Below are 12,806 nucleotides of genomic sequence, written 5' to 3'. Positions count from 1 at the left end.
GAAATGATAATGAATTTTTGTTATAGTCAGGGACTAAAAGTTGGGAACACCTTTTTTAAAGCTAAACAGAAAAATAAATGGACCTGGCTTGCACCTGATAGGAAAAAATACGAAATAGATTATATTTTAATAGATAGTCTCCATTCCGTTAGGAATGTAAAAGTATTAACAAGATTTAACTTTAATTCTGACCATAGAATGGTCCGAATCTCTTTGAATATAAGAAGTATGAAGAGAAAAAGGTTTCCAATACAAACGGGAAAATGTTACGAATTGAAAGGGGAAAGGGCGGAAAAAACCTTCCAGGAAAAATTTAAATTAATGTGTGAAAACGAACGACTGGGCGACTGCTTGGGGCAAGTTCAGGAATATTACAATAAAATGACAATGATTATTAAAAAGTGTAACATAGACACAATAAAAGATACAGGAGAGAAGAAGGGGTATGGTTCGAAATTGTCAGAAAGCACCCTGTCACTGTTACAAACTAGAAAAGAAGTGAAAAAAGGAGAGGAGAGTATGACAGAAGTAACAAAACTTAATAATCTTATTAGGAAAGCAATAAAGGAAGACCTAAAAATATTTGAAGAGAATAAAGTAATGGAAATTCTGGAAACTAATAGATCAACAAAACAGTTAAAAAAGGAACTTGATGCAGGAAAATATTGGATCTTATCTTTAGAAAATAAGCAGAAACGAAATATTACTCAAAGGAAAGAAATGTCAAATATAGCGAGGAACTTCTTTAAAGATTTATATGCTCAAAGAGAAGATGAAGAAGTATTCAGTGAGACAGTATTTAGGCAAAATGAAGAGGAGGTATCGCTTTTCTTAAGATCGGAAGTCACAAATGTAATAAAGAATTTGAAGAAGGGAAAAACGCCAGGCGAGGATGGAATCGGTAATGAATTAATAAAAGCAGGTGGTGAATATTTGATAGAGATTTTATGTGGCTTTTTTAATAGCGTTTTGGTCCAGGAGAAAATACCCACGCAATGGAAACAGTCTAAGATCGTACTGCTTTATAAGAAAGGAGATAGAAACAAAATAGAAAATTATCGGCCCATATCTCTCACTTCAGCCTTCTGTAAATTATTTACTAAAATACTAAACAATAGGATAATGAAAAAAGTACAAGAAAATTTGACCCCCGAGCAAGCAGGTTTTAGAAAAGGATTCTCAACCATAGACCATTTACACACCGTTAATCAACTAATTCAAAAAGCCAAAGAATATAATCTTAATCTCTATTTAGGGTTTGTAGATTTCTCTAAAGCTTTTGATTCTTTAAACCATAACAGTATCTTTTCAGCGTTAGCCTCCATTGGTTTGGAAAAGAAATATATCGGAGTAATAAAAGAATTGTACAAAGAAAATACAGCTTTTATTGAAGGTAATGTCGGAAGTGATCCTTTCCCAATAAAGCGAGGTGTTCGCCAGGGAGACCCATTATCCCCGACTCTTTTTATAACAGTGCTGGAGAACATCTTTAAAAGCTTAGAATGGGATGATATTGGGTTAAATATAAATGGAAAATATATCAATAACTTAAAGTTTGCAGATGATGTGGTCCTAATAGCCAGATCTGAAGACCACTTGAGCAAAATGTTTGAAGATTTAGAAAGAGCGGGTCGTGAAGTTGGTCTTAGTCTGAACTACCAAAAAACTAAAGTCATTACAAATAGCGTGGTTAGTCGGATAAGAATACAGCATCCCAGTATTGAAGTTGTTGACGATGTTGTTTATCTGGGTCAAACAGTTTCTTTTCAAAACAGGCTCCAAAAAGAAATTCAGAGGCGCATCGCTCTGTCTTGGAGAAAATATTGGTCCTTGAAGTGCATAATGAAGACAAACATAGACATTAAATGGAAGAGCTATGTATTCAACTGCAATATACTTCCTGTGCTGACGTATGGATGCCAAACTTGGTCGACCACAAAAGCAGTAGAGAAGAAAATAGAAATTTGGCAAAGAAGCGTTGAGAGAAGTATGCTAAGCATAAAGAGAAGAGACAGGATTAGAAGCCAAATTATAAGGGAAAGATCTTCAGTGAGAGACGCTGCTCGGTGCTGCAAGAAGTTAAAGTGGGAGTGGGCTGGACATTTGGCCAGAACGGATACCCACAGATGGACAAGGTTGGTTACTGAGTGGTTACCTTTAGAAGGAAAAAGGAAAAAAGGTAGGCAGCGAAAAAGATGGTCAGACGAGATGAGGGAAGAAGAGGGAGTCAGCTGGATGAAGAAAGCGGAAGACAGAGCCTACTGGAACAAGAAATGTGAGCAGATGGAGAAATTAGGGAACTCTTATCCTTAGGTACGGCTGGTCACCGTCAAAGGACCAAAAACTCCCCTATGGGAAGGCCTACATATTTTACAGCAGAATGGTGCAATGAATAATGATTTATATCAGTGAAGTTTTATTTTATTTATTTTTTTTTTTTAATTTTTGGTCTTATTTAAACTGAGAGATGTATGTTTATTTGTGTTATTATTCTGTAAAATATGTAAATAAAGGCTTATTATTATTATTATTATTATTATTATTATAGCAAAATATTCAGCACAAAAGAGTCCAGTTTCTAGTGACAGCCACTTAATAACACTTAAATTAGAAGTTTTTAAATTAACTTGATCTAATGCTAACATATATTTACAACATCTTTTAAAATATCATTATGAGATGGCTAATCTGGTAGGTCAGAAAATAAAATAAAACAAAAAGTATTTAAAAGCAGCAAGAGAGATGTATTACTCTCAGAAACTATTTATAGGATTACACGCGAAGGACCTAGATCTAGAACCTAGGTTAAATGTGAAATGCTAATTAAAATAATTTTAACCAATACTATTTAGATAATTGAGGTATTATTGCTGTAGGCTTCTTGGGATCCTAATACGTTGAAAACATTAAGAAATAAACACTACTGTTATTACCGGGTTCGATTTCCGGTCTTAGGCCTTGGATTTTATTTAATGGTTAATAAAAGAAATTTATAGTAAAGTACGTTTGCTAGCCGCCTCCGTCCACGACACCTAAATTGGTAGTTGGACGTTAAGCCCCGACTGCAAAATAGGCGATTACTTTACTTTAAAAAATTACAAATATATTTTTAAAAAATCTATTATGTAAAATCATTTGCAATAAACCTTAGTTTGCGGATTCGCGGAGTTAATAAGTCATTTCCGATTTCTCTACGCGGATAAAAAAATAATTGTTTTAATAGATTTTGTTTTTAAAGATTACATCTGCCATTTCTTAAATTTATCTTTGGCGGAGCTTCTAACAGTGACGGATAGCGCTTGTCTTGATAGTAATAAGAAAACACTATCTCTGGAGGATGGCAGTGCACTGAAAAAGAGCGCCGAAGCCTATGTCCTTATTACTTAGCTCTTCGAAACCTGTTAATTCCAAAAGTTTATTGAGTAGTTCAAGAAAATCTGTGATTTATTCACATTATTTGGTATATTTCTTTAATTAACTAAAGAATAACACACAGATCTAAACTCGTTAGACGAAATCCTTTCTTTCGAATTTGGTACCTAACCCTCATTTAACATCATATTCATTTTTCTTTTTATTTTATTATTTGTAATGTAAATTTTATATTTTTGAATATAGTTCTTAAATAGATTAATTATTAAATTGCACGTTTGCAAAAAAATCGTACTGGATTTGATGATTCTGATCAGTTATATTCTTATGGTAGGTGAATTCCTTTCATAATGCCGACGCTGTTTTGAGGCCTACTTTTTTGCAATTAATCACAGATTTCTGCATCAATTTTTAATATAACCCCAATGCATTGTATATCGTCCGAAAGTTGATTGTATGTAGATGTTTTTCATGAATAGTGCACGTTTTTTACATATATGATATTTTTGAGAAAAATGAAGTCCAAGTTTTTGGAAAAAATTAGAAACTTACTATTTCTTATGTTTGGGCCACAAAGTGAAATACTTGATATTATTATATTGGAATATAAATTAGCTTATTTAAAAGAAAATTTAACCTTCTTTCTAATGAGCTTATTAAAATTGCTGTAGCTTTAATAGTTTGAGAAATATAGGCAACTTTTTGCTAAAAAGTAGAAACACCTTGAAAAAACATAAAATTTAAAATATCTATAAAACGGAGTCGAATGGAGCCATAGTTTATATGGAATTTTTTGTTGCAAATAATGCCCAGAATCGCCTACCGAAGTTACGGTAGTCTTATGCTGAACACCCTGAATATGCGAAATTATGATAAACTGTCATGAGTAAAATCGTTCTAAATGCGATAATAGGTTCTTATGTTTTAGTAAATATATTAGATCGTCAATAACCTTAATAACCTAATAAATTGACAAAAATAAAATAAATTAATTAATAAAAAGGAATACATACTCCGGGCTCTTTGTAGCAAAAGGATTTATAGCCAGTAGTGGATCTATTTCTCTTCCAATTTCAAAATCATTGTCTGGAAATTTGTTAAATTCTTTTACCATTACTGTACGAATCAACTCTGGATCACGTAGTAATAATACTGGTTTTCTTAACTTGTAAAATCCTCCAGCTGGAAGTCCAGCAAATTTTCTGTTAAAAAGACATCAATATAATGAAGATAACAGTATTTTGGGGAAGGAATTTAAAGCACATTAATTAAAAGAAGCTCACGGGGGCTTACTGTCCATTGAACAGCAACGTTTTCAGGGCGAGAAAACACTTTTTAGTGACTTAGTGCAATAAGAAGTGACTTACCGACTTAATTATATAAATACTAATAGAAGAAAAGGCAAAAAAAATTCATTAAACTCCTGAGTTTAAAATTCCCTTATTTTTAGTAAATGTTTAGTTGCTGACAGGATTGGAGAGATCGCCACATTATACCTGCTTACATAATTTTGAAAAAAGTTTCAAGTCAGTAGGACACCCCTTCAAATGTATTAGTACAAAACCCTTGTTAAACGAAAATAGAGAATCCATTAGTGCCTTTTGGAATTTTGGCAACACAAGTAATTCTTTTTAATATTAAACAGAAAAAAAACAATATTCTGAAATAAAATTTAAGAGTAACTATCCAAAATATGGCCCCACCCTAGAATTTTGATACAATGAACTTTCAAATAAAAAAAATATTACAAATAAAAACTACAGGTCTAAGAGTGTTTAGAATACGAATTTTCAAAAAATTATTGATGCCATATTTTGAGAAAATTACAATAAATAAATAGAAAATCAATTCAATAATGTTGCGCAATTTAATTCGCTATCCGGTGATGCCCAGGTTCGAGTAAAGAGTGCTGGGACTTAGGCTTTCTTGTCCTAACTGCCCTAGTGTTCTGCGAGGTGATAAATAATGTTGACTTGAATGAAAGAGAACACTTCCTCAGACCGCAGTACCCAAAGAGAACATCCAAGCAACAATAACCTCAGAAGTTGTCGCATCCTTATCAAACAAAACTATTATGGAAATTATAATAATCCGTGGAAATGAGAGCTTTTTTTTTACACTACTTCAGCGAAATTTGAATCTCATTCATAACTATTTATGATCTATGTTTATCAAATTCAAAGTAAAACTTCCATCAACCACAGCACATATATTAATTCAAATAATTACACCTAATTTCTTCATGTCTCACAATGACATCCAAATGTTGGAGTATTCTAACATTGGGCATGTGGCCAACAATTTTGATATTTCGACCGGATAGTTTTACAAAGTGCATATCGTTTATCTCGGATATATTGGAAATACAATATTAGAACACAAAACAATATGTATTATGTAGAAATTATAAAGAAGCAAGTCTTGATCGGGCATGTTGAAAAAAATTACTACAACAGTCAAAAGAAAATAAGATACCTGTAAATGTCACGATATACTTCACCAGCAGTTTTTCTCATCATTACCATATCAACAAGATTGCCAAACGGAAATTCCGGTTTTATAAATTGAACGCCTTGTTTCTCCCAATACTTGTATTCTTTAATCATCCAGTAATAAAACCAAAGTGCCGCAATCAACAAGATTAATGCAAATGTTATGAAAATCATTATTATTTACTGTAAAATCAAAATTTTAAAAAGTTCAATTTAAATTGTTAACAATTTTTCAACCAAGTAAGAAATTATACCACATTGTTGTATATAAATGTATTTGATAAAGCACACCCCCACCAACAATGTACTGACGTTAATTACGATAAGAGAGGAATATATTTTTAAATGCTTTTCATTTTATAATTATAGCTTTATGAAAACTTTGTGAAAACAATCCAGCCAAATGATATTTCAAAGATATTTATTTGTGTCAAAGATACTTAAACTTCAACAAATAATTTATGGTGTTACTATAATTAAAATACGGGTAATTCGATAAAGTTTTCTTAATTTTGAAAGTAAAAAATTTACATTTTTCAGAACTGCTGTACAGATATTGGGAATTACACTTGTTTTTTTTCTTTTATTAAATGGTTATGGATAACCATTTTTATTAAACTGAACGTCCTCTCCAATTTTGATTACGTTCCAATCGCTACATGGCTTTCTGTGTTTTTAAAGCTAATATGGTCGCAAAAACGACTAATTAGAAAAATCCAAGATCTTAAGAAAATATCCCCAACTATACATTAAAAAAAAAAGTCGGCGTAATACCCCCGTCATTTGTCTGCGGTGCCAGAGACGAGTTGGGGTTCATTATACTCGTACGTTCAGTATACTTTGATATACTAAAATCATGTTGATTTAATTACAGATATTGAAATCTTGCTTGAACAAACTTGAAATATTTTTACAAAACTGAAATTTTTATTGTACATATCCATCGTTAGAGGTAAGAGTGCCGTTAAGATGGATATTTTGGATTTTTTAGGTGAGAAAGAATTAATTTTAATGGGATGTCAAAGAACTGTGTTGTAAACTTAACACAGCTTTAACGTAAAGGAGGTTATTTATTAATTCTTTCTCTATATCAATTTAAAGCGCACAAACACCTGCAGTTATTAGTATCCGGAGCCTTTCCAGTGCATGCCGGCCTCCAGACAGTGCGATAGACATCATTGCCCAATTACTGGACAGTGAACATCAAGCTGGTCCTTTCTCTTCAAGAGACTATCCACATTATAGAATTGAAATATATAATCTGGCTGTTCTAAATTTACATCCAGGCACCCCGGATCATCTGGAAGATATAAACATCAACAAATTAAAACAAACAAAAAAATTAATATTTATCTGTACGTTATGCATCACTTTTGGCAATTAACATGAAAAAATTTGCATGAGACTAAGAAATTAGACAACTTGTAGACAATTTCCTAAAAAAATTCAACATATTAAGTTACATAACAAAATAATTTACTCAGTATCACTCTGCAAGACCTTTTCTACATGGAACTTAGCACCCCTGAAGGTGTGGGAGTCCTTAAATACGTACACTGACACCAAAAAACATTTAAAGATTACAAATAAGAGGAGGTATATGGGACTCTTAAGTGGGCTTAAGGCAACTTATCTTAGGCCTGTATCTGTCTCTGGCCTTCCAGGTTAGGATTGTAAAATGTTTCCTAAACTATACAAACGAATATAAAAGCGAATTAATTCAACGTCATGATCTCTATAGGTTCTCTCGATGTTTATTGTTTTTATGACCATGGTAAACACATGGTTCATCTCAGAACCCCTCTCTCCACCAATCTTCAATTATTTCCAGCAGACTAAAACAGGAACTTTTTTTTTTTTAAATAAAAAGATGATGTGATCCCACTGGGCGACCCACTGTTTTCGTTCTTGGCAACACTGGAGCCTGAGTGCCTTTTGTTGCATACCTGCATACATAATTGTAAAAAGTTGGCAAAGCTAGTAGAAGTGAAATCAAACGCAAATTTGAACTTCATTGATCTCAAGTCCAAGCGCTAAAAGAAGACAGAAACCTTTCCCTAAACTCACTTGAGGGAGTGAGCGATTAACCCTAAGGTCCTAACAAGGTTCACTTCCATAATAACAGTGCCAATAACAAGCTGAAAACATAATACATTAATCTACACAATAACCTAACAAGGTTCACTTCCATAACAGCAGTGCCAATGGCAACCTGAAAACATAATACATTAATCTACACAATAACCTAACAAGGTTCACTTCCATAACAGCAGTGCCAATGGCAACCTGAAAACATAGTAAATTAATCTACACAATAAACTGTGAAGTTGCAATTCTGCAACTATTTTTATTTTGGGTGGTGCATTGTTTTTGGCACTTGTAGTAAGTAAAAATAATATGAATGAACAGCCCACAAAATTTACAATATTTTTGTTAAGATTGTTGTTTTGATCATATTCACAATAGATTCCTATTGACCAATTGAAAGAATTTTACGAAACTAAACCAAGCATTTATAAGAATCTAAAATATGGGAGGCACTTGTTTTAATATATTTTTTTGTTTAATGTAATAGATAACCTAAGCTTCTGAGACCGGTTATACAATATTTTCTTAGTATACAACATTGCGCACCAAAAAACTAAATTTAACTGGTCTCTTCATTGACTTTATCATTAAATTTCATTTTCTATGCATGTAAATATTTTTTTTTTTTCATTAACAGACTACAAAAAGTAACGTTATATAAAAAAAAACTCACCTATTGTTTTGACACTGAAATTAAGATTGTTAAGATCCCGTAACAGAAAGTGGACTAACTATTTCTTCAGGCATCCTAACGTTCTTGCGGTTATCCCTGCCTAACTATTACACAATACATATAGGATATGCACTAAAGATCTCCATTTGAAAAATTCGGATTTAGTGAACCCACAGGGAGAACTATCACACCCTCATTGACACTTACACAATATGCATTCTGCGAAAACCCCATACCCTCATCTGAACCGCTACAATGGGGAATATATAGGGTTCTGGATGATGTAGGGCTTCGTCCCTTCCCACTATTTATTAATTAAGGCTGTTGGGATTATAATGATAATAATAATTTTAAATCAAGAACTGAAAATAGTGGCATTAAAAATATTTAAAAAAGAAACCACTCTTAGTGTAATCTAAAACGTATTTACATAGAATTCATTTGCTTCGAAAAGCCAAATCTTATCGTATTCACTATTTTAGGGGAGAGAAATAATTAATATCTGCGCTAAATGTAAAAGAGACTAAATTCTTTAAATATTTAAATAAGTTAAACCCCCAAAAAAGTGGTTCTAGGATTACAATGAGCAAATAAGGTGATTTATTAAAATATATGCTGTTTTAAACTTAACAATGTTCACTTTTACTGCATACAAATAGCATTGATCATCAATGAGGACGTAGACAGGCGATAGCAATAGGTTTAGTGATTAATGATACTTTTTGCTGTTGACTTTCAAATGGTTTTCAAGAGGAAATTAATGTTCTAAGATACTTTCGCTTGCCTCCAATTAATGCCTACCATATTTATTTTAAATACTTTACACTGAGGAATTGAATTTCGATGTAGCCTAGAGTACAGAAACGATAGGGTACATACAATTATTTACATCCAACATTTTTAATGCAGCACGAAGGTACATAAAATATTTTGTTAAAAGACCAGTTAACCACACAGTAAACACTCTTACAATAAACACAGTGTCCTTTAAAACAGAGCAAGTTAACTTCGTTCTGTGTTACTTTTTGTTTTAATTAACTAGTTAATGTTTAAAAAGTGTGCAAAAAGCAACCTCATTAATTGCAAAGTGAAGACATCATTTAGTTATTTGCTACCCATCTCAAAAACATTTCAGTAATTTGCGAACATATCTTATTTTTGGCACATCCTCTTTGTAAACTATTTGCAAATTTTGAATATTATCTGGCACCATTCAATTAAGTTTTGTACGAAATATCAAAGAAATTTTCCATCTTTTTTTTAAAAAAAAACTACAGTCTAATAAAATGTAACACAACGCTAAACGTCGCTCCGTGAACTTGCTCCATTCTGATGCAATTAATAGAATTTAAACCACTTGCACTATACTAAAAATTGTTGATTGGTAATTCTTCTAAATTAGAATCCTAAAGAACAACTGAAAGAGAAATCCAATGCTGTTTTACAATAGATTTCTTTGCATATATAAAACAAAATTGCGAATAATTTTTGCACAAAAAAAAAGCTGTTTCTAAATTGCGTTGATATAATATCAATCATAAGACAATAACTGCATAACCAATAATTTGCTGATCTATTGAAGTTTTTCTAATAAGAAAATTCAATTAATGAGAAAACAGCTAGCTCGTGTTGTAGACTGTGTTAATATATTTATTTTTGCTATCAAAACTACATTAATGTAGATATGCATAATTGTGTACTTTATCGTCTTTGAATTGTAAGGCTACATTATTTCTGATTTAGTGTCAAGGATAAAGGCGGCAGTTTGCATACTTATTTTGCTCAAATTAGAAGCAACTAGTAAAATCCAAAGAAGAAAAGAGAGGGGTATTCTTATTAACTGCTGCTGGTATCAATTTTAGGTTTCTTGAATTTAGAACCTAAAATGGCCGAAAAGCGGTGAAACCAACCTGAATTGGTGAGGCCATTAGACCGTCTCAGGACTGAGTACAAAACTCTGAAGGTGCTCAGGGCAAGTGTAGAATTAATTTACAAACCTTAAACTCGTAAAATTGTCTCGAGCAGTTGGATAAGAATATAAGTAAAGTTTTTTCGAAGAGAGGTTCAATAGAAATAAAACCTATGTTCTTTTCAGAATCCATCCGTGAAAAGAATTTGTTCCAAATAAAATCACAAAAAAAAATATTCATTTTTTTAGAAATGCTTTTCATTTAGGAGTTTCTATATAACATGATAAAAAAAAGCAGATAGCAAATAGAATAATATATCTGTTTGAATATATAACACTATATGGATAAATATATATGAAGAATATATAACACTTTGAAGGCATTGCGCGAAAAATATAATGTAGGTGACCTTGTAAAATAGTAAGCAATAATTAATTAAATGTTAAAAGTATAAATGATAAAAACTGATTAAATGGCATTACGTAAAAAATTATATATTTGTGTCCTCGGATAAAAGTAAACAAAAATTAACTAATGCACCAAGTCGAAACATAGAAATAAAATAAAAGAAAAATTTTACATTATTATGTTTTTATTAAAGTAAAATGATCGCCTTTCTTTAAACTTCTAATTTATCATTTTTTTTTTGGCTTCGCTATAATAAAACGACTTTTGAGGGAAGTTTTGGCGTTCTAGATAAATAAGTAATCATTTAAGTGATTCACTTTTTTAGCCAAGCGATTCTCTTCAAATAAAGAATAGTACTTATTTGATTCGCGCTGATATTAAATCGGTGCTGCTACGTTTCAATGGAATTATGAGACTACCCACAACTACCCTTTCCTGAGGGGGCATCTTGGCAAAGTGATAAAAACTTTTTGTTTTCTAGTTATGCTAAGACTGTTAGAAACACAAACACAGAACAATTCGTAAAAACCTCTTTTCTATGTTCAAGGGACTTTAAAACATGTATTGCATCAAAAAATCGAAATCTAAAATCATCACCACTGTAATAATTTATTCTGCGAGGAGTAAGTAAAAGTAAAAACAAAAATCAAAAAATGAGATTGCAGTTACATTGTAACCTTTTCATGGAACGTTTGATTATAGTATATGAGAAGTGCGAGAGAGTACTGTTTCCCTTCGTCAAATTACTCGCAATTTCATTCCCAGTCAAGCTGCAATGGGAGGCCACCACCGTCTAGTGCTAACAAGAGTTTTCATTCGAGAGAAGTGTGCTGTTTTTAATAACTGCATGCCACCAAAGGCAGACATATTTTAGCTTGAATTGTTTGGCTTAGTTTCAGGAAAATTTGGTTAACCTTTCTATCTCTTAGTAAAAATTATTGGCCCTTGACTCTACAGCTATTTTCCCTGATATAGGCCCTCACAGTAAAATCCTGCGCGTTTTTTTTTTTTTTTTTCTGAGGGGCTATTCATGAGGCTGTTACTATACTTCATTTTTCGCACAAGTTTGAAAGAGATTAGTGTTGAACATATTTGGAGAAAACTAACATTTTTGGCCACCAAAATTGAGAAGGGTTATCGGAGGCCTCTTTACCAAACAACTTACTCAGTCCCCACCTTATATATCTTACGGTGTAGAGGTTTTACCAAACTAATTAAATATAAATTCACATTATTTGATAAATAAACATAATTTTAATGTTTTGTCAACTAAAATGTTTGTTAACTTACCTCGCACAAATAGCTAATCTTTCCACCATTTCTACTTTGTCTTTCCTTTGTACCAATTAATTTTCTCATTGTGTTCTCCTCAATTCTAGGCCATCAGATCCCTCAGTTTGACTGTAAGGCAAAGTCATGACCACATGATTTAAGTTCAGTACTTAGAGAATAGAACTCTCAAAATCTTCTTTTTTTTCACATTTAAACAAACTTATTCTTGTCGCTGTCCGAAATTTTATTGAATTAAATTTGTATTCAACGAAAATGTATAGTGCCGCCTTAAACGTGACTACATAGAAGTTGCTGATCAGCGCAACGATCACGCGATCTAAGCCCGTTGTCCCGCCGCGACAGATCGCATTGTGTATTCCGGAGCCTATCCGACAACACTTTATAGTACTTGTTATTGTTAACAACTAAATTATCGTTCAATATTTTCTTGTTAAATATTTCTTTCCTTATCTATTTTATTGCACAAATTTAATAGTTTTTGTAAACTTTTATCAATTCTTGTGCATAAATTAATTGTTTCGTTTCCTGGATAAATTTTGTTTCTTCACTCTATTTACGTCAGTTTATGTC

General features: G+C 32.0%; 1 protein-coding gene across 2 annotated transcripts in view; it reads right to left on the bottom strand.

Annotated features, from left to right (window-relative positions):
• Window positions 1–12,806, bottom strand: part of LOC141461417 (cytochrome P450 6j1-like) — a 28,720-nt gene that overhangs the window by 7,280 nt on the left and 8,634 nt on the right. Inside the window, exons 2-5 of one of the 2 annotated variants that reach the window (XM_074142482.1) lie at window positions 12,234–12,344; window positions 6,977–7,164; window positions 5,848–6,047; window positions 4,386–4,574 (exon numbers count right to left, since the gene is read on the bottom strand). In XM_074142482.1, coding sequence (XP_073998583.1) covers window positions 4,386–4,574; window positions 5,848–6,038 — 380 coding nt within the window. In that variant the 5' untranslated portion in view covers window positions 6,039–6,047; window positions 6,977–7,164; window positions 12,234–12,344. Of the gene's footprint in view, window positions 1–4,385; window positions 4,575–5,847; window positions 6,048–6,976; window positions 7,165–12,233; window positions 12,785–12,806 lie in introns of those variants that run through there. The other variant, XM_074142483.1, reaches the window with a different exon arrangement.

Source organism: Rhodnius prolixus, unplaced genomic scaffold (genome assembly GCF_049639745.1).
Source record: "Rhodnius prolixus isolate KJV_2025 unplaced genomic scaffold, Rpr scaffold_6, whole genome shotgun sequence".
In the NCBI taxonomy this organism is placed as follows: Eukaryota; Metazoa; Arthropoda; class Insecta; order Hemiptera; family Reduviidae; genus Rhodnius; species Rhodnius prolixus.
Note: the sequence above shows the minus strand (reverse complement) of the source record. Positions and strands in the feature narration are given on the sequence as shown.